The following is a 26,088-nucleotide window of genomic DNA, read 5'->3' as shown; positions in this document are numbered from 1 at the left end:
ATCAGAATCCAGCCACAGAACTGTCTGGAATTAGAAAAAAATGGGGAACAAAAGATCTCCATTGTCTTTGTAGCTGGACCTGGTAAAAATTCCTAGAACTGTTTGGTTATAAGTAGCTTCAAGAAAGCATTTTTGTATTAATTATCCCATTTGCACTGAATACAAGGCATACCGACCATTCAGATTTCATTAGATGGGAAATATTCTAAGTTTGGGGATGAATTAGCCCAATAGTGTGGAACCTGGTGCTATTCTAGAATCCATCTCTGTTCACACAGCTTTTCTTCCCTGCTTCTTGCCATTTCTCATTTTCATCACCTTATTCCTTCAAACTTATTATACTTGATTGTACACAATTTTATAGGTATAATTCCTGTTAAATTTGTATGCCAATGGTGCTTACTAAGGTATTCCTGTTTCTTGTCTTTTTGCTAGATACAAACATACAAAGACTTTTTTTACATTAATTAATATTAAATTGATAATACAGATTACAAAGATCCACATACAGTTCCTTCTTCTGCCAGAAAAGAGATTGCCTGGTCCATTCCTCCACCTTCTGTGCCAATATAGCGTTCACTCTTTGTGCAAATTTCTGCAAGTTCCACCTGAAAAAAAACCATTAATGTGAAAACTGAGTCGAGGTCAAATATAATATTCATACTAGATATAATGATGAAATTTTTATGACAGGGGTGGTAAAACACTGGAACAGGTTATCCAGAGAGCAGACAGATGCTCCATCCATGGAACCATTCAGAGTCAGATTGGATGGGGCTCTGAGCAACCTGATCTAGTTGATGTCCCTACTGCTTGCTGGGAGGTCTGACTAGATGACCCATAAAGGTTCCTTGCAACCCAAACTATTCTATGATTCTATGACACTTCTATACTGCTTACATATGAACTGCTAAGAAAACAAATGAGATAATGACAGGGCTCTGAAACCTTTTTCTCATGCATCCATTAGTGTAAACTGGTATCAACCAGGAATGCCACATGGCCCCTTTTTCCTTTTGTTCTGAACTGAAATAGGATCAACTATTCAGCCTCTAGTGGACCCACCATAGCCAGATACTTTTCAGAGTATTCTGGCTTTGATTCTTAACCCTTGTATCTCTCCTCTGACCAACTTCCTCATTCACCTTTCACCCCTCCATCCCAGAAGCCAGTATGTTGCTGATTTATTAGTTGAATCCATCCATATATGTGTCTTGGTAGCTTACAGGAAAATGGCAAGATGTTGCTCTGTACTATTTAAAGTACTGACTTCAAAATCAGAAAATATGTCTTGAGCCTAGCTCAGAAACCCCTTCTCATGATAAATATTCTAATCAGTAGTGCTTGTCATTTCTCTCTGAGATAATGTACCCTGCTTACTTTGTTTATCTGAACCAATGTGCAATTACATGAAATTTCCATTTTTTGTGATATTTTGGGCATATCTTTGTGCATTTTGATACCTGCAGGTCAGAGGACACTATGGGAAGGTAGAATATCGCTATCATAACTGTTAAAACCAGTAATTTACAGTCAAGCTTTCGGCCATCAGGCTAAATCAAAGCAAAACACAACAGAGGCCTTGGAGAATGGTGAAAGAATATAGACTGGTCAGAAGGAAAGCATCTGTGTCCCCGTGCTATGACCTTATGACCCCCATCAGTTTGTTTTTCTAAGCACAAGGTAGCCACAGGCAAGATGAGAGAAGAACTTCAGAAAATGCCACAGTCCTTTTTCAGTCTACTGGCAATGTCAGATTCCACACTAAGGATGTGGATCCATCACAGGGCTGAAAGAAGCTCACCAGCAAAGCAGGGACATTAGCCAGCACCCAGCTGTAAAAGGCAGCAGGCAGAGGCAGTAAATCACCATCCTAAGAGAGAGGTATGTGCAGGGTGCCTGCCTGCTTGCTCCTGCAACTTCTGTAGTGGCAACACAGACAAAAGTTGAAAAATTGGTGCTTCGATCAACATTATCAGGCTGCAATATTTGCAGATACACTAACGACCAACTTTCTCAGCTCACAGTGCAGTTACAGTCAACAAGCTTTAGGCTGATAAGCAAATATTATCATACAGACATTAACAAAGTTACTCTGAAACTATGGTTACTGGATCTCTCTGAATCAAACATAGTGAATGACCACTCATAAGCAAAAGATTGTTAGTGAGAGAATATAGAAAGTGTAAGCAGTAAAAATACTCTCATTTTCAGCACTGCCTGTACTTTGTGTATTTTAAAGATGAGATGAAAGAGAGATAATGTTTCTTTTAATTTTCCTGAGAAAGTATAAGAACATCACACATTTTGGTGTTCATTCTTGTTAACAAAAGATGCCTGACTTTTGCTGAAGATCAAGTTCATCAAAAGTTGGTTTACCTCCTTTGTCCCATGTCCACTCCAAGTGATCCCATGCTCAGTCTGGACCCATCAATGAAAGTTTAACATCCAGTCACCATGTGTCCCTGCTTCACTACAACTTGGAAATACTTATTATTTAAATACTAACGAATGTAATGATGGCTTTTTTTTTTCTCCATTTAATACTGAAATAGCAGCAGTTCCACAGGAAAGAGAGAACAAACCTCCACACACAATATACTCTAGCTGCTTGCTCCTTTCTATGTGTGAAGGAGCCCCTATTTACAAACATCTATTGCTGGGACATGGAAACACCAGCATGTTTTAGCCAGTTCTGCTGAACCTGACTTTCAGCCCTCTGAGTGATGCCACATCCCTAAGTTTTGTAGGCAGTGGCAGGAGACATCATACTGGAATTCATGGATATTACTGGCAGCAACAGAAACTTCACACTAGCTGAAAAGACCATGCCAGGACACTGGTCATGCATGCTGAAGCAGAAGCTGTGGCTGTGCAAACCTGGCAATTGATGATCCCAAGGGTCTTTTCCAACCTAAAAGATTCTATGGCTCTATGAAGTAGAGCTCCTGAAGTACTTGCAATATATATTCCACTCTTGGGCACAGCTGCCTGAGGCATTATTTCATCTGCAATTGTGATATAAAGCTTTGCAAAGTCAGAAATTAAGCATTTCACCCTTCACTTAGTCTGGCTGCATGTCATCTCCATATGCACATCAGCTAGCACTTGATTGCTTGAATCGTTTAGAGTTTATGAGCCTGGGCTTATTAAATAAATATCAGGAGAAGTCTTGCAGAGGAGGAATGTTAACAATTGGGGCAGTGCCACTCCCCTGTCCCTTTAAATGGTCTGGTGAATTGTGCCTGGTTAAGCATTGGGCCTTGCTTCGTCCCAGCTCACCAGCTGTCCAGCTGCGTATGCTGGGCTAACAGCACTGCTCGAGCTTGAGCAACTTTTGTTTTGAAACTCAGCAAGGATTGGCAGGACCACCAAGTAGTAACTGGCAAGAGTTGAGAAGAACCCTCTCCACAAGACAGCCCAAGGCATCCCTGAAACATTATTTGGTTTCTAATTTAAACAGGCCCTTGCTGACACAGACTGGCCTTCTAATACTAGGATGAGAAGCATGTGAATGGAGAGGAAATTGTCATCTGTATAGAAAGCAGTTTCTACTTACTATTGAGACAAATGGGCAAATGTTTGCCTTTTTGCTAAAATGAGTGAAAGGGCAAAGTTTAGAGGAACTGAATTGTAGCATTGGAAGCTAATGTGAAAACTAAATTGGAGAGCCTTGTGTACATACTTGATACTTGGGAAAAGATGGTCATCTGACTGAAACAGTGAACTGAACGTCAGGAAGTCTGGGCTCAATTTCTAGCTCCACATTAAGTTTCTTCTGATGCAGGGAAAATCCCTTAAGTTCATCATGTCTCCATCTCCTCAGTATAATGAGTATCTTCCCCCTATTTGTAATTAGTAATTGCTACTTGGGATTCTTAGATGATAATGCTATAAATATGTGTGACCTCGTTACTAAAAAATGAAAAAAACACATTTTCCTACACAAGCTTTCTGATTTTAGGCTTCCACAGAAAATATCTCCAAGGAGAAAATTGCTAGAACCATTTCACAGAAGGAAATAATTTTTGCCTATCTCAGAGCCGTGCCTTGTTTCTATTCAACTTGCAACACTCAGAAGCTCTTTAGGGCAGGGACTGTTAGAATCATCTGTTATTTATATCCCTCTGTAGTGTATGTCTCACCTGAAAAAACACAGAGCTTCTCAGAGCCTAGATTTCACTGCACAATTTGGCAACATCTCAAATATATGTCTGAGTAATACCTAGGCATGCAGCAGCACATTTGCTGCTGAGGAGTAACTCTGCACATTCTCGTGGCCACGTTTGGGGTGACTGCACCCCAGGCTGCACCTCAGCATCACCCCAGGCTTCACCCCAGCATCACCCCAGGCTGCACCCCAGCATCACCCCCAGGCTGCACCCCAGCATCACCCCCAGCCAGGCCAAGGCCACTCCTTGGTAGGGCTCGAAGTACAACTGCTGTACATACAAAATAAACAATGTCTCCCATACTGAGTTCTCCAGGAGTCCTAAACAAGCATTCTTGTAGAACTAGGTGCAAGCAGACATTTTTTGCTTTATGAGAGAGATACAAACCCCTGCTGCACCTAGAGTACACTTCCATCCCACATGTTCTGATCTGTGCAGGGATCACTTCAAGCCAACCACAAAACATAATGAGTTCTATGCACCCAAGACTCATTAGCATGGTTTTTCCATCCCTAAAGCAGTATTTAAAAACACTAATAAATCATAACTTAAGTCTTCATAGAGTTTTACAAACTTTACTTTAAAAGCATTCCTCTAAGGCTGCTGTTATCTTCAATTTAGCAACAGCACAGATATTTACATGATTTGTTCAAAGTCATGTGAATCGGTCACAAAGCTGAAATGAGAATTCTAAAACCTCCCTTTTTCCAATATTGTGGCTTATTTCTCTAAAGAATTATTTCAGGGAAACCTTCGCAGGGTGGGCTTTAAATCTTTTTAAGATGAGGATAATAAACAGTGGAACAAAAGGATACTAAAATAAAAGTAAAAATGGGACTAAACAGTAGCATTATGACTCTCAAAAAAAAAAAAGACTTAGTCAAATGAAACAAGAATTTCCTTATCCCAACTGCTCTATGATCCACAGATGCTACTGCCCTCTGAATTTCTGTATTATTGTTCCAGGAAGTTCTTCCAACAGAACTGGATGGACCAGGTCATCATTTGTGAATAATAACTATCGCGTGGACAGTAAGTCCTAAGCTGTCATCTACACTATGAAACAAGTAAAGAGATATATTGAATGTAGTAATTAAAAAAATAAAGCTCAAATATCATGAGATAGCTCCTCTGATCTCACCTCCACCCACTCAAAAAAAAACCCCAAACCTATGAAAAAACTAGCCAAGAAGGAACATGTGTGTGTAATGCCCATGAGTAAGCAAGGGGTTGTCAGCTACCTAGAATTCATTAAAAGACTTGGGTGAGAATAAAAACATAGAATATATTAACATAAAAGCAGCTTTTGTGGTCAAATGAATGCCACTTCTAGTTCTGTACCTTGTACCTGAAAGCAGGCTCTTAATATGGACCAAAAACCAATTATAGCTGGTATTTCCCCAGAATGTTATTTTCTGATAAAAAGCTTCCTGAGCCGAATGTGAATTCTGCACTCTTAGTTACCAACAATGGACTTCTGATACATAAACTTGTCCAGATTCCCTTGTAACATGAAGAATATCCACTAATAGGATTTCTACAGCTTATCAAGTGAAGAACCATCTTATTTTGTTGATTATTAACATGCACCTGACTAGCTTCATTTAATATCTTCTAGGTCTTACAATGGGAGGGACAATGAACAATTGATTTGTAGCAGCTCCATCAATTACTTTCATCATTTTATGGACCTGTATCACTTCCTTCAAGTGCCTTTTTTTCAGAGCCCTAGCTTACTTTTATGGAGGTCATTCTGTACCTTTGATCATCCAAGTGGCTCTTCCCTGAATCTTTTCCAGTTTAACTACCTTGGCTGGTAGGGAAGGAGAGAGCAGACTAAGAGCTTTTCTTACACTACATTAGAGAAAATGTCACAGTATAACTTCTGCTATTTTTATGTGGCAAGTGAAGCACATGAAACGTGTGTTTATTAGTGATGACACAGATGAATGGTAATGCAACCTCACCCAGTTCAGTACTATTTCACCTTTCACTGGGGTCACCATCCTGACACCATAGTCAACACGAGAGGTTGTGTGACCTCATCAGCCACTCCTGTGCAATTCCCCTTTGTTTAAACCTCCTCTGCAGTGGCATGGCTGGAGCAAACTGTTCCCCTCTGCTGACTGTAGTGAGGGCTGTAGAGGTGAGGAGAGTACGTGGGGAAGCTGGGATGGAAACTTCAATATCTGAAGTGAGTCTTGCAGTACCCTGAGCTCCTTTGTACAATTGGTCTGCTCAGCATCTGAACACGGGAGAGGGATTTGCACAACACGACAGAAGCAGTAGCTGGTAGGTGAGCTAAACCTTGAAGCCTCCCTGTTGATCTGTCAAGAAATGCTAAATATTGCAGCCTTGGAATGCCAGACCCAACAAGATACACACAAACCCAAACAGGACTTTTTATATCTGTCGACAAGAACGTGTGCCAGGTTGGCTGTGCTTCCACAGGAGATGTTTAGTATCAGGGGGTTACGTGATGTATTAAGGGCTTTTTGTTGCTTAGCCAACAAAAAAAGGTACAACAGATTAAATGAGAATATCCACAATTAAACAATGCAAAACAACATTATTAGGAGCAAAATCTCAGTGGATATAATTCATCCACTTGCCTAATAAAGAATTAAGCATTAAGAAATTCAAGTGAAGTAATAATCTATTTAAGGAAGCTGCTGTCTCGAAAGGATTTCAAAACTGAATTCTTATTTAGATTTTAGACAACTTTAGTTGGAACATTTGGAAAAATGTAAGACTAACAATGTACAAAGTGTATTTTTTTTCAGGCTGTTCCTCTTCAGAAGCTTAATTCTAAAGTCTGCTTAGAAGGTATCCTATTGCAGGAGGCAGTGCTTACCAGTTTGTCTAGCAGGCAACTGGCCCCCATGTGCAGACCTAGGCTAGCTTTTGATCTAAGTGCTCTAATAACTACCTCTGCTTTTTGTTTGAAACAATTTAAGGTTCTCCCTGATAAGGAGCAAGTCAATCTTGGGTTACAAAGAAAGAAATTACTACCACTTAAATCTGTTTTATCTTTCAGCCACAAGATTTCCTACCCAGCATGCAGAGAGGCTAATCTGGGAAATCATATTAGTGGAGATATAATTTAGTCTGACAAAGAAGGGTTGTGATTTTTTTATTATTAGTTGCCTTATGTGTAGCTACTCTAGATAGAGAGATTTCCTGTAATAAGAACTTACATATAGTTCTGCATCATGTTACCTTTTTTTGGAGTTTAATGGAAAAAGTGTTTTTTCACTAAACATACTTTTCACTAATACATGCTTTTCTCTGCCTGTTTATGTTTCACTATGAAACACCTAAAATACAGGTTTTGATTTTCAGCTGAGTATTTTTTGCCTTTCAAAGTTGAAGAACTGATAAAAGAATATTATTCTGTTTCCAGGCACAATCCAAAATCAGATTTAGCCAGATACTTCAGCAGCATGATAAATTATGAACCACCCAACACAGCTGATTTGATTCCCTGTTGCCCATCATTTATTTTGGCTTCTCTCAATTTTATGTTACTGATAATGAGCATGAAGGCCTGCAAAGGTATTTAGGTATCTGAAAAATAATGAAAGTGAACAGATGATCACTTACCAAAAAATCCTAAAAACAGGAACGTAAAGAATTATTTGAGTGAGAACAGATAAGGGAGTTTCACCTTTAATAGTTCCCTTGCTCATAAAAAGGCCAAGGGCCAACTGCTCTGATTGTCACTGATGCAATGGGTCTGGACAGTATGTAAACTGTGACAGATTTGTCCCTATATAACTGTCACTGTCAATATGTTCCATACAAGTGATTAATCCCTTTCAATCTCACATAGACCTTTAAAGAAGTAAATTTATGTAAGATTAAACCCCTTAAAAGAGTAAGACAATTAGTGAGTAGGAGACAGGCAAATATTTGTTAGTGAAACAGAATTAGTGTTGCTTGGTATTTTTTTGGAACAGCTCACCCTACATTACCCAGAAATTTGATATATACAAATCCAGAATGACAGCAGTCAAAATAAAGCAATCTTCTATATAAAATGATAGTATTAATTTACATCTGCCTCGGTGATTTTATGTAAGTTCATTTTGGCCAAAGTTAACCAGGCTAGATTTTCTGTAAATAACAATGCAGGAATAGTGATAGCTATCTTTAAAATAAAAAAAAAAATCTATTTTCTTCCTGGTTTAAATTTAATTGCTTGTGAAGGGAAGTTCCACAAGGAAAATACATTTGTTAGTATGACTTATTTTTAGACTATAATTTTTGGTGCTCCAAAAGTCTCTTCAGCACACAAATTTAAGTAACTGGAGAATTTAAATTTCTCTTGAGCCAGAAGTCCTGTGTGTGCATTCACTCCCTCTACTCCAACACAGTAATGGTTCCCCAGTGCACATTCATTAATATTTTGGCCAGTTCAATCTGAAAAGTCAAACTCAAGTTTGCTTCTTCCCTTGTCACAAAGTAATGTTGGTGATTTTATGGCAAATTTTGTGGGGATTTTTTTATACAGGGTTTGGTACAGCACAAGACTGAAAAAGGAGAAATATTTAGATAAAGATTAGTATTATACTGTAAAACAAAAACATTCTCCATCACTTAAGTAATATATAAAGTCTCATTAGAATGAGCTTTTTTTTTTTTTTTTTTTTTTTCTTTTTTTTATCTTTACATGTTTTATACATATGTATAGATGTGCAAAAATAACTTCTGAAATACAAGGCACAGCGTTCATGGACTGAGGTAGAAAATTATGCCCAAAGTTTGAGGTTTATTTTTACCACCATAAATGTCCTTATTCTTAATATCTAGTCTTAACTAGAAATAGATTGCTGAAAGCTACCATCTGCTTCCAGTTTGCGTACAAAATCCCAATTAGCTAAAATTCATTTTTGCTTTGCAAGGTACTTAAGTTTTTCCAAAATGAGAAAATATTTGTCAGATAGTATCTGGATGTCCTCATAGGCACAGCAGTCTTAGCTTGACTTTGTCTGCCCTCTCACATGCTCAAATAGAAGGTTATCAATTTGGTTAATGAGAGATTATGGCCTTTGATTTCCACTGCTCCACAGTACTCTGTTTCCTCTTGATTACAAACACACACAGCCAAGCTTAACAAGTTAAAGAACCCTTTAACTGTGAGAAACTGTGCAAAAGTGAGAAAGGAACAGTATTAACAATACTTAAAAATACAATATCTGTGTTACCATTTCTTGCATGAAAGGAATTTGAGTTTCTCATATAAATAACCTGAGCATGCATCTATCAAATATTATGGATGCAGCAATATTATAAAATAATCCTAACCAGCACCACAAGTTATTAATTGCAAAGTCACATTATCAATATGAATATTCAGATATCTTGCCATTTGCTAGGTATTAGAGTCCTACTGCACATCAGAAAAATCATGAGGAATTAGTAAAGTATGACATTACCAGGTAATATAACTGTTTAAATACAGGACAACATTGAATGTTTTGAAAATCCCTGCACTCAAATTCATCTAAGCCATAGTCTGAGAAAACTGAAGCTAAGGGACACTGCACCATTATGGAATAGATTTAGGTCCTTTACTTATCATTCTTTCTAACTTAGATTTTTCTTAGTCTAGATATAGCCAAATATAGTTCAACTTACTATGCTCAACATTTCACATTAAATTAAGTAAACCCTATTTGCTTTTGATCTGTTTTTCCCCAAAAGTATGTGCACAGCTTCCCAGCCTTGAGCAACAGAAAAATGTTAGGGTGGTGGCTGAACAGAACTTAGTACCACAAGATTTAACATTTGGAGAGCAACACTATCATCACATCTTTCAAGTAAATCTAGTTATTCAGAAGTACTAAGTGATTTTCTGTACTCATTAATTCCTACCATGAAAGAAAAAGCTGGGGCAATTTAGAGCATTATTCTATTTCCTTTACAAGAAGTATCTTCTCCTGATGAAAAGTTGTACAAAAGATTGATTTTGTAACAGTAAAATAAAAATCGCTTTAAAATCAAAAGCCAATACTGAGCATTGCTGTTCTTTGAGAGATGCCAACACAGTCTTAGGCTGGGATCCTGTTTGGAGGAGAGAAATGGATTCTTTTTAAAGATCGCATTCTAAATTTTCCATCTTGTTTTTTGAATGCTCTTGCACTGCTGCAACTGGTTAGCACTGCACATCTGGCTGAATTGTCTTGGACTGGTATTTTCCCTAAACTATTGTGTATGTGTGTGATGTCTTTTTTTTAAAAAAAATATTGTATGCGCACTGAAACAATGCCCCATTGCAGCCTGCTACACACAATAATTAGTGACAGCATATTTTCTTCCTGATTTTGTTTTCAGTGTCAAAATAGTGCTATTTTTAAAGAAAGCCACCATGAAATTCTAGCAATGCTTTTACAATATTTTTCATTTGGGTTTTTTTGGCTTGTAATCTCACAGGCCTAAACTTCACACTGGAAGTGTTATCTCATAAAAGCTCTAAATTTTAACAACTTTTACTCTACAGCTACTATTTTAAACTTACATTTATCAGGGAAAAGAGCATATAACTCAAACATTCTCATAAAAATAGTTTCAGAGAAACAAACCAGATAAATGTTCCATTCAGTAAAAGGTCAATTTTTCATAACTTTGGCTACAGAAGCCCTATGATTCAGCCAAATTTGATTCCAAAGCCAAAAGTTCCTACGTTCTGCTGCTACAGGCCATCGTATTAAGACTTTGCAAAGTCCTTGAGACCAATGAGGGGCAAAAAGTCAATCTTTTCTCATAAAATTACCACTGTGACCAAATATTGTTGCTTATAAATAGTACCATTTACAACTTTCACAAATTAGAGCGTTTGAAAAAAAAACAAAAAAAAAAAAAACAACAAAAAAAAAAAAAAAAGAGAGGGGAGGTAAAGCGTTATCTCTTCCTTACAAATAAACACATAAATATGCAGAGCCCTAGAAATGCAAGGTCCTGGTTTGCTTTCTAGTAGAAAGGATCTGGAAAGCCCCTCATTTCTGGTCAGCCAAGAATTCCCCTGCCCTGGGGGAGCTCCCAGCTGATACACAGCCAGCATTACTGGATCCTGCACAGATACCACTTGACACCAGCACAGGATGCATTAGGAGCTGGAGAGAAGTGGCCAGAGCACGTTTTATACTTCTGAAGGCTCACATGCCTAGATTGCTCTAATTTATATTCAGACTAGCTCTGCCTTATACAAGGCAGTTCTGCAAGGCTAAGCATAAATTCAGTGCAACAGAAAATCTGGATTTAGCTGGATATAAGAGGTCTCTAATGCTAAACCATAAATTAGCCAAGAACACTGAACTTGTTTTCACTGTCCTGTAAGATTTGGAGAATCTTAGAGCTTGGATAAAAGTGGTCAATCTTCAGAGCTGTCATCCTCTGTCTCAACCACCACAACCAGGTGAAAGAACAAAAAACCTTGAATATGTTCTTAACTACTCCTAAGTTGGCTATTGAGAATTCTCATCTGTACATTAATTGCATGTTTTTCATCACAAGTGCAAAATATCTGGCAGCAGACAGCAGGATTTCCTGACAAAAATGTGCAATTGTGTCTCTTGTGTTTGTCCAGCTATATTTGAGACACAAGATTAACTTTCAGCACATTTTCCAACCAGCAAGCAAAAGAGATTTTGAGTTGATTGGACAGGACACTTGAGGACAAGGAAAGACATTCAGTGGAGTCTCTCTGTTCCTTCTGTGCCTCCACAAGTTTCTATGAAGATGCCAAAAGAAGTTTTGCCCCTTTCTTTAGAGCAGGTCTGACATAATGCCAGCTGGTACTCCTGAGTCATGTGTAAATGCAGCTCAAGATACACACTGTACACTGTATCATTTATTCTCTGAAGAAAGCTGTGCAGTATTTCTTGGAATAATGAAAACCTGGCTTCTGGTTTTCCAGATACAGATTTCTACTACCTAGTAAAATTTGGGTTTTCTGACCTCTTTTGGTTTAATGGATTTTGCAGATACACAGTATCTGAACACATGCACTCCAGTGATGTTGATCAGTAGCTCCCAAGCTGAGCTCATTTGGTTACCACCATCAAAAATGGTGATGACCTCTAATAAGGCCATCTATGAAAAAACAGAAGCTTCTTGCTAGGCCAGGTACCCACATGTAAAACAGCATCTCTGTCATCTCCAGCCCTCCTGCTGCAAAGTCTCAGTCATCAAAGTTCTGTGTTTTCATCCACCATTGCACTATGTGCCTCACAAATCACAAATCAGAGCCTCTGTTGAGTGTCCAATCCCTTCCTTACTTACCTTTTGGCCACACATGGCACCTACACAAAGCAGGGTGACAGTAACTGTAGTCACATTCTTCTGTGTAAAAGAGCCACCCGGCCTCACCAACCCTGCTTCTTGCTGCTTTATCCTTGCTTGATCCTTTGGTGGATCCCTTGGTGCACAGTGGGATGGAGCACTTACTGCCATGCAAATTGCTACAGCTGCAGCTATGCAGAGCAGCAACTCACAACTGACCAGCAAAAACCTTCTGTGTGGATCTGTTTACCTCATGGCTCTGATAAGTGGTTGTATACAAGCACAGCTGCCAGCATCGTGTACCACAGTTTGGGAACGTCTGCCCTAAACAATAGGCACAAATATGCATAACAGTCACATTTAGATCTGGTGCTTTCTCTTCCTGAAATTGTTCTAATTTAAGATCCTAGTTTCACTTAAGCAGGCATTTTTACTGGAGAGAGCTTGATTCCCATAGGGCACCTTCAAAGACCGTGACTCCTCCAGAAATTTGAATTACACAAGCCAAATGCTAGTAACAGTTGTTCTGCTAACAGGTCACATTCTTGGGGTTTGTTTTCAGAGTAATGTTTGTTTAAAAAAAGTGAGGAATACATTTTGGACTGTAGGCATGCTCATTCCAAAAAAACTGTGAAGAAAATAAGGAAAGTCAGATGGAAGAATTTTACCTCTACTTTGTGCTGATTATATAATTTATCAAGAAATTGTTCCACAGGCTTCTAACAGATGCTCTGCTGTTAAAGCCATGAAAAGTCATTCAGGGAGAGGGTAAAGGCCTCGGGGGTGTGGTCCACATGCTTCAGCACATATATCCTCAGTCCTGGCCTGCAGATAGCACATCTGGTCCAGGCATGGACCTTATGGTTGGCCAAAATACAGGCTTACATTAATGCTCCTTTTTTCAGCTTTAATGTAAGCCTGTTTTCTTGCCAAATTCAAATCCTGCCAAAATTTGGCCCAAGATGTTTGCTCAATTGTGCAATATCTTAAGTTTATATCCAACAACTCTTTGCAAAAACAATTGTATCGTGTTTTTAATGTTTACAGGCATTACCAATATTTAATTTTAAGTAGAATTTTACTGCTGACACTCTGGTCTTTTACAGTAAATTACCTTAGAGAGGTTTTTTCCATTAGCTCTTAGTGTCACGAGTCCTGCACAACACACCAAAGCACTGGAGCTAGAGAGACCAGAACTTGGAGGGATGGTTCCATCTAGCAGACAATTCATTCCAGTTGGGTTATTAAGACCAAAATGTTCCTAACAATGAAAAAATAAACAATCTCAGTTTCAAGTACAGACAGGCTCAGGCTTGCAATTATCTGATACTTAGAAAGAGAATCTTTCTGCTGTGTTGCTGGAACCAAGGACCTGCTTCTGGTATCTTCAAAACAAAGCAAAATTTTCATTCTGTTCCTTAACAAAGCCAACGGTAGGGCTTCAGCCAAAGGTACGTCTGCAGTTCCTGTACACAAACATATATGAGCTGACAGAACTGTACCCCAAGCAGAATTCAGGATGGGCTGAAAGCCCAAGAATTTACCAAGCTTCGTGGGTGGGTTTTGCAGCGAGAAACTCTACTCTGAGCTTCTGTGGTGACAGTACCAGAGATTCCCAATCATTGCATACCCTATATTTGTCATAATTCTCTACAGCTCCTTAATTAAGGCATCCTGACGAGCTTCAGGTCCACTTTAGACTTCACTTCTAATGATAGCGTGGGGTGTTAAGGAGCCACATGATGCTGATGGGGGACTAGTAGCCAGATCTGTATTCAAGGCCAGATCCTTCTATGTCCTGAAACACCCACAGGACTGACACTGAGAAAATCACAATGATACTTGAAGGACACTATGGTTTAGGAGACGCAAAGACACACCTACCAGTGGTGATGGTCTCTGCCATGCTATTTTTTAGAATAAAGTTTAAAATATTCTTATACGTATTAATAGATTTCACAGATAATACATGTAGTCCAGAAGTCATAATTCCTTGTGTACAGACTCTTCTAATTACTCTTTAGTTGCTTTGTCTTTTTATTTATAACTGCTCTAATATAAATTTATCTGTTGTTAGTTTAGAATAAACATGCAGTACTTATTAAAAAATCATTTAATGTATTTGGGGGGTATTTGAAGAGCTACATTCTGATGCAGATTTATATATTAATAAACTGTGTTACAACAGCAGTAATCAGAAACAATGGCAGCATTTCCATAAAGAAATGCCCACCGTCAGAAGATTTCTACTACTTCTCCTCTTCAACAATAAATACCCATGGTACAGATCAGCAAACACAGAGAACCTCCCGTAATGTCTTCTTCCATCACTTCAAATCATTTAGATTTCCCTTTCTATAGGCATAAGAGAATTCATACCTAAAATACTACTGCTGTTGATGCCCCTTCTTGAACACTAGACAGGCTTGTTCAAAACAGAAAATGCTTGAGTAACCAGAAACTGATCCACAGTTTCTGGACTGTCTTGAATGTGAATCAGGCTTGCAAACTTATCACGCGATGTTTAAATAGAAAACGTACTTCAGTTTCAAAAATGAAAATGGACTTTGCCAAGTTCTGCAATAGTTCTGTCCCAAAAGGATAGCATGTTCAACTTAATATAAACAGATTATCCCGCTGGACCCTCTGAGTACTTGTATTTCAGTGTTTCTTAAGTCTGTAACATTTATGTGTGTTTTCTGCCAGTGCTAGAGTCTGCAAACCTGCTTTGCAAATTGACCTTCAAGTATGAAAACTTGTCCTTAGGAAACAAATCTCAGTAGCAGACTGTAAAATAAATAAAGTCAATTGGTCATGCTAGCCTTAATATAAGAAAGGATATATTGTAAAGAAATATAATCTATATCTCTACAGTCAGTGCCACTTAAACACCGGTGTTACTGGGCATATGAAATACTCATGTTACTGCAAACATAAGTAGTTTATTGGGATCTTAACACAGGGGTGGGGATCTGTTCAGGAACCGTGGATTGTAATAAAGTAATTTGTGGCACTGATTGTTCCAAATGCTGTATTTTGAAGACTGCTGTGGCAGGTTTGAGGCAGGCTTTGTTGCAGTCTTTATCTGTTGGATCATTCTGTAGGGTGACCTGGATGGTCTGAGGCAAGCTTCAAATGCTTTAAAAACTGCTTTTACCCCTCATTTGGGCTGGCAAACCTGCTCCTGACCAGCCATTACTATTTACCCCACCTACCCTTCCAGAAATATCACTGCATTGACACTGAGCTGAGAAATTTCTCCTCTAATGACCATGAATCACCTGCAAACAGCCTGTGAGATTTATAGGGAGCCTCAGTGGTGAGTTCAGGCTGCCTCCCAGGACAACACTGTCGATCAGCACTTGGTTGCACAAGCAGTTTGGTCTTCAAGTCAGTCTGCAGACAGGCTTGCTCACAACAGAGAAGATAAAGCTCAAAGGAACAGATGGGAAACTGTCTGTTCAGTGTTGCTGCCTTTACCGTAACTTTGCCGCTTCCCGCAGAGCTGCACTCTTGGTTCTCAGGGAATTTTGAAAATCCCATCCAAATTCCACATGCTGAAAATCTAGATAAGTAATGGTTCTTACTGGAATATTTCTTCTGTATGTTGTTTACTTACTTTTAACATTTTCTTTTGCCTGCTGCATGAGCCAGCTTCACTCAGTTGTTGTGCAAAAGCTGTAGGTTTCCAGTGCTAATGGAAATTTAATGTTTTAAAAACTGTTTCCATAGGAAGGCTAAAATATGATCTTTGTGTCCTGACAGGCAAGTCTCCAAAACTTTTTTTTTCCTCTCCCATTGAAAAGCATTCTTTTTAACTTCAAAATATAGAAATGTTATCTTGATAATAAGCTTGATCATGACTTTACTATTTTTATTGTGATTTATGTAATAAAAATTAAAATATTTTAAAACTAAGTCACTCATATCTCCTCTCCAAATTCTAACATAAAAATACAGTACATCAAGAAAAACTATACAATGCAGGGAATTATTTTCAGGGTGAAGAGATACACTTGTCATATCTTACTCCTACGTTAATAAGTTATATGGATTGGCTTACCTGAATGCCCTTCAGTCCACACAGGAAGTAGTTATGCCACTGAGGTTTGGTTTTGTTTATCTGAATGTTATTAACACTAGTACTGAAATCCCTGCAAAAACAAAAAAACTTCAGGCTTTAACTTGTCAGTAAATTTAGTTTGAAAAAACGTGGCTTATTACTGCCACCTGCTGGTGAAAAAAAATCCCATTTCTATGTTAATTTTGTTCAGTGCCTTGGTTTTCAGCAATTTTTGTACAGATTTGCTCTATTAATCATTCTATAAGGATATTTTAGATGGCAGCATAATACTTTTTTGCTGAAGTTAAAGAATTTATTAAATAAATTCAGAAATTAAACTACCTTTGGAATCCTTAATTAGGGCAGCCTGCCTTCAATCACATCTGTATTCTCTTGATCTCTTAGAGAAGTGAAAATCTAAATCATCATATCTGTCAAACCTAGGGTAGAGATAACCTTTGGGCTCTCTCGTAATCCATGCTCAGAAATTAATCTTCGTTACCTTTGCAGAGGACACTCTGCAACTCCTAAGAGGATGGAATTTTTGGTTCTTACACTACCCTCACTCTGCCTCTGTTAATTATATAGGTTAGAGACATTTTGGGTTTATTTTTATCCAAAGTAATATTGCTAGTTAATACCTGCAGTGAATGTCAGCAGTTTTTATCAGTAATGTATTCTGCTACCTATGGATAAACAGTTATACTAGAATAAAGCATCTTTATGCTTTATAATTGACTTCAAATGATGGCTAAAAACTCCACTTTATTCTGGTGCAATTAAAGACTGCAATTTGTGTTTCATGTAACCCCCAAACCAAACACCCAGTGGACCCACAGTCCTGCCTTCTTTTCATATGGTCTAATATGAAACTCAGTTGTGCCGAGTGACCTGCTCCACTTGTATTACACAACAGATTCACACTTGAAGTTACCAACTTAGTGTTACCAAGGCAGAAATATCAGAGATTTGTGTATAATTTAACATGCAAGTTGCTGTCTTTCAACCTGAACTGTTCAAAATAGTGCCACTTATAGGACTTGATCAACAATGCAGCATCATAGAACTGAACAAAGTTAGTCTAAGATATTACTGGGGTTTGTAGAGTAACACAAAAGAGATTATTGGGGGGGATTACTAAGGATTAAAATACAAAGTAGATGGAAATTAATGTGTAAAAGTGATTAATAGAGAATCATAGAATCATAGAATTGGCTGGGTTGGACCTCAGAGATCATCGAGTCCAACCCTTTTACCACCGTTGCGGTTGCTAGACCATGGCACTGAGTGCCACATCCAGTCTCTTTTTAAATATCTCCAGGGATGGAGAATCCACTACTTCCCTGGGCAGCCCATTCCAATGCCTGATCACTCTCTCCGTAAAGAAATTCTTTCTAATATCTAACCTAAATTTCCCCTGGCACAACTTAAGACCATGCCCTCTTGTCTTGTTGAAAGTCGTCTGGCAAAAGAGACCAACGTCCACCCGGTTACAACCTCCTTTCAGGTAGTTGTAGAGAGTGATGAGGTCTCCCCTGAGCCTCCTCTTCTCCAGGCTGAACAGCCCCAGCTCTCTCAGCCTCTCCTCATAGGGTCTGTGCTCGAGTACCTTCACCAGCCTGGTTGCCCTCCTTTGGACCTGCTCCAGGACCGCGATATCCTTCCTGAACTGGGGGGCCCAGAACTGGACACAGTACTCGAGGTGTGGCCTCACCAGAGCAGAATTGAAGTCCTTCTTCCCTCAAGTTCCCCTCAAGTACAAGAAGAGATGTACCATATTTTCTGATTCTGAATATAAATTAGAATAGGGACTTCTTAAAATGCATTTTGCTCATTTCTGTAACCTTTGCTCATAGAAAACTAAAGAAAATTTGTTTTTTTCTTGCAACCTGTTCTCTTTCCTGTTTCCCCTAAAAGTTAACATGAACTATCAGTGTGGAAGAGTGCAATAGAAGCTGTTACACATTTTACCAGTTCACAAAACAAGCATGAAATAGGAAATAGTGATTTTACAGAGGCTTATGGTTATTCCTTGTTCAGCAAAGCCCACATATATATCTTCACCACAGGCATAAATCTGCCAGTGTGTAACAGGCTGGGGAAAAAGATAAACTGCCAACAGCTCTGTTAATGTGGTGTAACATTCAAAGTGTTGAAAAATATTTCTTTGTTATGAAATGATGGGCATGTTTTAGCTTTGGTTTTAAGCAAGAGAATCTCAACAAAACAGAGAAGCTTGATGTTGTATTCTGAGACCTCTTCTTAGTTATTAGCTTAAAATATGATTTCAAACTGAAACCAGAGCAGATACAAAAATATCACTGTGTATTCAATTTTAATTCAAAGGATGAAATTCTAGACTTGGTAGGAACTGTATCTACCTTAGGGTAAGGCCATTTCAGTTGCAATATAATGTGCCAAAGCTTAAAGACCAAGTAAAAATGTTTACCTTTTGGTTATGCCTTTATTTATTATTGATTATGATAAGTTCTAATCAAAGTTTTTCTAATTCTGGAACTATCACCTCTTGTAGAATGGTTTTGCAATACTGCTTAAGCCCTGTTGAAGGCTGCTATTAAAGAAAGGGAGAGGTTACACTCATGTCTTCACTTTCTTTCCTTTTACTCACCACTGCATGTTCCCAATGTTACCTCCAAGTCAGCTTTTTGTTCTGAGCACATAGCAATTTGGTTCACTAAAATGACAGAAAATTAACCAGGAAAAATATGGGTAAATAGTGCACTTGACTTTATGTTCAAGTAAGTGCTACACCTGGTAAAAGGCCAAGGGTGGACTGATGCTAGAAGCAGGGACAGGAAGAGCAGGGGTAAAAGAAGTAACAATTGCCTTTTGGTGGTGATGGGAAACTCTTAATCCAGCCTGGCCATAATGTGCAAACATACTCCACAAAATGATGAAAAAAAATTTATATTTAGCCTGGAAGTAAAAATTCCTTTCATCCTTCCTTTAATTATCAGCAGCTCAGAATACAAACTGAGCTTTAAGCAGGAATATGTGCTTAAGCAGTTCCCACTTTTGGCAGTATGTTCCTGTCCCTGTGCTGCCATACACTGTGCTTTCAGGGAGTAATTTATCATTGACTTAAATCAATGGCTTAATAAAAAAGGCTTAAACAAGGCTTGTGCTGATTCTAATTTTTGCAAACTGCCCACAAAAGTTCATGTGGGTGAGTGACCTGATCTGAACTGCCATGCAATTACACAAATTTGTCACAAGGAAGAAGGCAGAAAAATGTGGCTGAAGTTAAAAGAATGGCGGGACAATTTTTCTATTTTCAGCACTTGTGAGACCATAGCTAGAATACTGTGTCCAGTTTTGAGTTCTCCCCAAACTCAAAAAAAGACATCGGCAAAACTACAGGGAGTCCAGCACAAGGCCAACAAGATGGTTACAAGGGATCTCCAAAGGTCCCTTGCAACCTAAATTAGTCTCTGATTCTGCAGACAAGCAGCTGAGGAGGAAGTGGGAAAGAGTGAATACAGGTTCTTTGAGCCAGGATTGTTGCTAAAGCCCTTGTGTTGTGAAAATTCTGCCCCAGGTTGTCCACAGCTGAGGAGTGTTAGCTTTCATATGCAGTAATTGATTACAAAACATTTCATTCCCTTCTCCAGGAGAAACTGAACAGCTGCCAATCACAGAGATTGCATCAAAAAAGATGAGCTAAAAGGAGGCAATAGCACTTCTAGATAGACTTCTAGACAGGACAGCACTTCTAGAAAGACTGAAAATTCAGAAGACTCACAAGAGACATCTAAACAAACAGGTAGGAGACAGAAGCATCAACCCTATTGTTCTAAGCTAATACACACAGCATAGAGCCAATGGGATTCCATCTCCTTAGATCCTTCTTTTTACACAGTTGACCTCAATGGAAGCTTCTCATATCTCTGAAAAGCTGACCTGGGTTGCAATTGCATAAACAGGTTCATAAAAACTAGTGCATAAGCAGACTAATTACTTACAAGTAGGAGGAATTGGTATTTGCCAGATGCACAACTTGAGATTTTGCAGGCTCTACTGCAATCAGTATATCTTGTTCTATAGCCATAGGGAGCACAGAATAACCACAGTAGTCTATATGTTCTCCTACCAAAGAAACAGACAAAATATTTTAATAGTACTTTCTAGAACAGCAGTCACAAGGCTTCTACAAGGGTTCAGTATTGTTTACTGCATGAGACAATTTCTGAGTATAGTCAGAACTCTTAGTATTTAAAGTCTGAGGTGCATTTCCTCCATTTCATATTACTGCACAAAATGTTTTGTTCTTTCTTTAGTGATTTTAGCTATTGCATCTGGTTACAAATCTTCATGTTTTAACACTGCTTTATAAAGATTGTAAAAAATCACTATGTAGATTATTATCCTATGGTCATGTTATTTGTACACTGTTGTGAGAGTACAAAAAAACCCATTACTTTATCAAATTTAACTGATGACTGAAAGAGAAGAGGCACCACATGCCTCATTATGTGATCTCTGCTCATGTTGATGATTCATCAGCCACTAGATAAGGCTTGTAGTGGATTTTTTTTTTCCCCCATGAAATTTCTGGACCATTTTCCAGTAAGATAATTATATTTAAATAACCATGAATACAGTTACATACACCATATAAAATAACATTCAAATAGAAAATGTATGTAGTAAACATACTCTGCCTTAGGAAAAAAAAGCTTATTGTGTCTACATAATCTATATAATATACTAACACACTACTGCGATAAAAAGTATCATTAATTGCACAATGGACTAACTAATTTTTAAAGCTCTGTTTTTCAGGATCCTTTTACTTACGTCATCTTCAAATATGTAGGGTTACTTTAAGAATATACAAGAAATTCAGCTCTAGGAGAGCGCATCATAACATGGATAGAGAAATCTGAAAAGTAAGTCTGCCATGGAAACACAAGTCCTAAACACAAATAATTGTATTTCTCCAGCCTGCCAGTGAACCACAACCAACTGTTCAAAGTTATGCAGATGCATCTCTATGGAAGAGTAAAGAAGAGGAGATGATGGTAGGATCATTTTGTGCTTTATCATATCTAGTGCTCTGTGGCTGGTTATATGTGGTATCTTAAATCATAATGGAAGAGAATTTAACTTCTGGATGCACTGTTGATCAACTACTTTTAATTCCATTTCCAGAGCTTTTCTAAGAAAGAGTATCCAACCATAAGTCAGTGAGTTATTCCAGTTTTCAAAACTATCACGACTGTCTACAAATGTATTTTGCCAAAACTGATATTTGAGCATGCAGTTGTTTACAATGAAGTGTAGTAAAAGCTTGTGCATTATTATATTCTCATTTCTATTTATCACAAGCAACTTCTCTGAAAAAAATAAAATTAGGACCAACAGTATCATGGTTATATGTATTAAACTACTAGGCTTCCATGATGGCAGATAAAAGAACAGATTAATTTTTCTCTTTTACCTATTAAGTTGACACGCCCTGGTGCACGAACATAAAACTTGGGAGTAGATCCAAATTTTGACATAAATATCTCCTTCAGCTTCTGCAATCTGAAGCACAGGTTAGAAACATTTAGAATTATATTTGCATAAGAGCAAGAAAGTTTCAGTGTTTCTTTAAGGAAATTACAATCAACTTTTTAAAGTACATCGAGTTTTCTCTATTATATCAGGAGTGACATGAAGATCTTCATAATATTTTTGTTCTTCATATAGCATTGATTGTGACAGAGGTTATCTAGAACATTCTTATTAATAAGAAATGTTTTTGTTCACTTGTTTGTGGCACTGGTATTTGTCACACAAACAAAGGCACTCCCTTCAGAGTCAGATTTGACCACACCAGCCCTAAGCAGATAAGTTTTCTTTTAAGTTTTGACTTTTATCAACTTCCATATTAGTCATTATCCCATTTCTGTAAAAATGCATATACAGAGACAGATCATCCCTGTGACTAGTGATAGACTGTGAGAGTATTTACTCCAGGGGTTTACAGCAACAATTCCCATGAAGTTCTTCCCGTTTTCCATGTGGAGGTGCTAGATGTGCCACTGGAAGTTCCAATGCAAAGAAAAAGCTGGCATATTGCTTTATTTCCTAGGACTGTAAAAGTATCTCGCATCCACCCTGTGTTTGCAAAGTTGGGATGCTTTAGTGTGTCACACATAAGCTGTAGGTAAACAAAGACTGAGAAGCGATTAAGCCATCATCTTACTGAAGCATAAGGAATGAGATAGTGATTGACTTCAAAACTACCTTAAATCAATTTAGGTTGCTCACTAACCCATTAAATTTCATTAATGTAAGGAACAGTCTAAAATGATGAAAAAGCAGTAAGAATACAAGAGAAAGTCTTTACAATGGGACTTAGAATATTACACTGGCATACCCTGTTGGCTTTAAAGCATGTAGCTGATTTTTTTTTTTCTTTTTATTCTACTAACAAAAATCCAGTAACAGGAACCTTTCTGAGGTTACTACAGTTAGTCTAAAACTAGCACTGGAAGCCTACTTAATGCAAAGTGAATGTAAGAAGATAGCAATGAGAAACAGATGTTACAATATTTCAGTCAATTATTTAGTTTGTACTTCTTTGTAAAAGCTGTTACTGACCAGCTATATGTATATCCAAATGTTCTGGAGGATTTCTTTAGATGGACAGTTACTAAATATTTGTTGTGATTTTTTTAAACAGATCTTTCAGCACTTTTTCAACTCAGAACAAAGTTGGGTCCCTGTGTAATTTTTCCTTCTTATAACCTCCTCTAGTATTGACTAGTTGATATCTCTTTCCACCAACAGAAGCCATTTCTACCATTTTGTGGCACAATCCCTTTTCTAGATCACACTAATAATATTATAGTCCATGTGGGAATCTGTTGGCAGTATTCTAGGTGTTAACTTTATTCCTTTTGTGTCAGTGTTTAGAATGCTTCTTTGTTTCACAGATATTTTTATAGTGCTGCTGGTACCAAGAGACTAAGAACCAACAGCAGCCATGGGGGTATGTTTATCTAAGTGCTGACTGATCTCTTTTTTAAATGTGGGTTTTACAAGCAGGCTTGATGAAAGGCTATTTACAGGCTTTGCCCTTTATGTGGCACCAAGCATGCTCCATTTTTAGCACCTACATCAAAAGATTATTGTCAGAAGTGCTAAGCAAAGGCATCCCTCACAACTTCACACATCCAAGCCTGGAAGCCTTGGACTTGTCCTTTCCACCTAACTTATGCTGAAACACAGTGGAATCATATGAAAGGAACAAAAGTTTAAATAAATGACCCTTCTTCAATACTAGGACAGGTAAAAAGGTTCTTTTTAACTGTTTGTGCATTCTACTTCCACACAGCAAGTGCCAGCTCTGTGGGGAGAGAACAATGCACTGACACATGCTGCAGGCATAGACACTGAGCCAGGGCTATCCAGAGAACCGCAGGGGCATTTCTTTTACAGTCAAATTAATCAGAATCCCCAGAATTCTGAAAAAAAGGAAACAATGTTAGGAGAAAATATAAATTAATCATTCCCCCTTCTGCCACAGTGGCACCGTGCGAGAGGCAGCGAGGTCTGGGCTGCAGAGTTGTGTTTGTGCCCCGAGGAGTCAGTGACCTGCATGGAGGGCTGCGAGCCTCTTGCCGGCCCAGACCTCTCTCTGCCGGCCCAGGCCCGCCGAGGCGGGGAAACTGAAGTACAACCAACGTGGCTGAGGCGAGGGTCCTCCCAGGGCCATACACAATGCAAGTGTCACGTTATTTGTGTTAAGACGAATCAAAATACCACAAGTCAAAACTCCTTTACGCCTCAGACTAAGGGCATGGATGGAGACGGACCTCCCACCCCCCCTGTCCGTCGCAGACAGACCCCCGCCCGTCCCGCCACACACTGCCCCTGACTTCCACCTCCCAGCTGCAGACGCGGCCGCCCGCAGCACGGCCAGGGCCGAGGGGAGGGACCCACCCGCCAAGGAACCACCCACCTGGGCTGCTCCACCAGCTGCACCGGGACGGTATCGGGGGCTTCCGCCGTCATGGCGGCTCCCGCCATCGCCCCCCGGTTGAGGCGGGCAGAGGCGCGGTGCGGCGGCTCCGGCTGGACCGCAGTCACGGGACAGACAGACAGACAGACAGACAGACACCGTCCTTCCGGGCGAAGGAGCTGGCAGCCCGGCCTCCTCCCCGCCCCGGTCGCCGTGGCAGGGCACGGTGCTCAGAGGTGATGGTGCTCAGCCCTTGGGCCCGCCTCGCAGGCACACCGGCATCCCGCAGCCCGCCCAGTCCTCAGCTGCTGGCCTACCAGAGTCCAGAGGTGACAGGAAAGCTGATGCGACCTGTCAAGGAAATGGTTTGGGTTTGGATTTGTTGCCTTTGTTCCTGTCAGATTTTGGCTGGCAAAGGAGAAATTTCATAAACTGCCCCCGGTGCCGAGCCAGGTGCAGGCTGTGGGCTGGGGTCACCCGCAGCACCCTGTGCTGGGCCAGTGCCGGTTCTCCTGCGAATCTAATGAAAACAAATTGGCAGTATGGTTTCCTACACCGTTATTTTTTTCCCTTGTTTTTGTCTGCTGTGTGGTTCTGTCAGCTTCCTCAAACGAGCAGTCTCATAGCATCCGTTTACCCTAAAGATTAATGCCTGCTGTTACTTTGAGCTTTTCCAATGCACTTACCACCTCACTCGGCCACGGTTGCCGTCTGTTTTGTTGTGTATCTTAAAGGCCTTAATATTCCACTCATGAAGCTCTAAGGGCTCGGACTGAAAAGCATCGTAACACAGATTTCATTGTGGATTCACGTGTATTTCTGAGGTAAAACTTTTCTCCTGATTTGCGTGGTTGACAGAATCGACTGTTTCTAAAAAAAGACTTAGAAATAGCCATTGGAAAAAGCATCCTCAGAAACTATCAATATAAAACGACCAACAGAAATGCGGAGACCTGATAAATACTGCAATGTCTGTAGGAGTCTGAGAGCCACAGGCCTGTGGAGGCTGCGGAGAGACAAAACTTGTCCACCTGAGGTTTTTGCCTCACTCCTTTGAAGGCGGCAGCAAAAACCGGTGTGTAGAACTCTTTAGAAAGCCAGTGCTTTGCAAGGACCGCGGGGTTTCCATTTTAGGCCTTTTAAAACTGCTGCTCCAGTAGCAGCTGGTTATGGCAAACGCCGTGTACCTAAATCGCTCATCAGCACTGAGCGGGGCACACAAACCGCACTCGGGACTAAGCGAGGCTGCCCGTGTGGGCCAGCGGTCGGGCTTTTTCAATTTTCCATCCGGAGACGCACAGTCACAAGACTTACAGCTCCGGTACAGGAGCCGGGCTCGCAGCGCTCACGCCCGGATACACGGCGCCACGGCGGGCGGCGGTAAAGCCGAACCCCGGCTCCCCGCCGAGTGTCGGCGCCGCTGGGGAGGCCTCGCTGCTGTCATGGGCGAGGCGGTGCCGCAGAACCACCCCCCCTCCCGGGCCACCATGGCGGGCGAGAGGCGAGCTCCGCCCGCGGGCCGCAGTTGCTAGGGCCCGTTGCTGGCAGTGAGAGGAAGCCCGCGGTGGTGCAGCGCGGATTGGGCTCCGTGTGCC

At 39.7% G+C, this 26,088-nt stretch overlaps 1 protein-coding gene across 1 annotated transcript in view; it reads right to left on the bottom strand.

Annotated features, from left to right (window-relative positions):
• The window catches only part of GALK2 (galactokinase 2), a 47,812-nt gene extending 23,157 nt beyond the window's left edge, over positions 1-24,655 (bottom strand). Inside the window, exons 1-6 of the mRNA XM_030457068.1 lie at positions 24,494-24,655; positions 21,980-22,068; positions 20,502-20,625; positions 16,519-16,609; positions 13,570-13,716; positions 510-608 (exon numbers count right to left, since the gene is read on the bottom strand). Of these exons, the coding sequence (XP_030312928.1) occupies positions 510-608; positions 13,570-13,716; positions 16,519-16,609; positions 20,502-20,625; positions 21,980-22,068; positions 24,494-24,561 (618 nt within the window). The 5' untranslated portion in view covers positions 24,562-24,655. The remainder of the gene's footprint in view (positions 1-509; positions 609-13,569; positions 13,717-16,518; positions 16,610-20,501; positions 20,626-21,979; positions 22,069-24,493) is intronic.
• Between the last annotated feature and the right edge of the window lie 1,433 nt (positions 24,656-26,088).

The sequence above is a fragment of the Calypte anna genome, chromosome 10 (genome assembly GCF_003957555.1).
Source record: "Calypte anna isolate BGI_N300 chromosome 10, bCalAnn1_v1.p, whole genome shotgun sequence".
NCBI classification, from domain to species: Eukaryota; Metazoa; Chordata; class Aves; order Apodiformes; family Trochilidae; genus Calypte; species Calypte anna.
The sequence above is the reverse complement of the archived record's forward strand: the minus strand, read 5'-3'. Positions and strand labels throughout refer to the sequence as shown.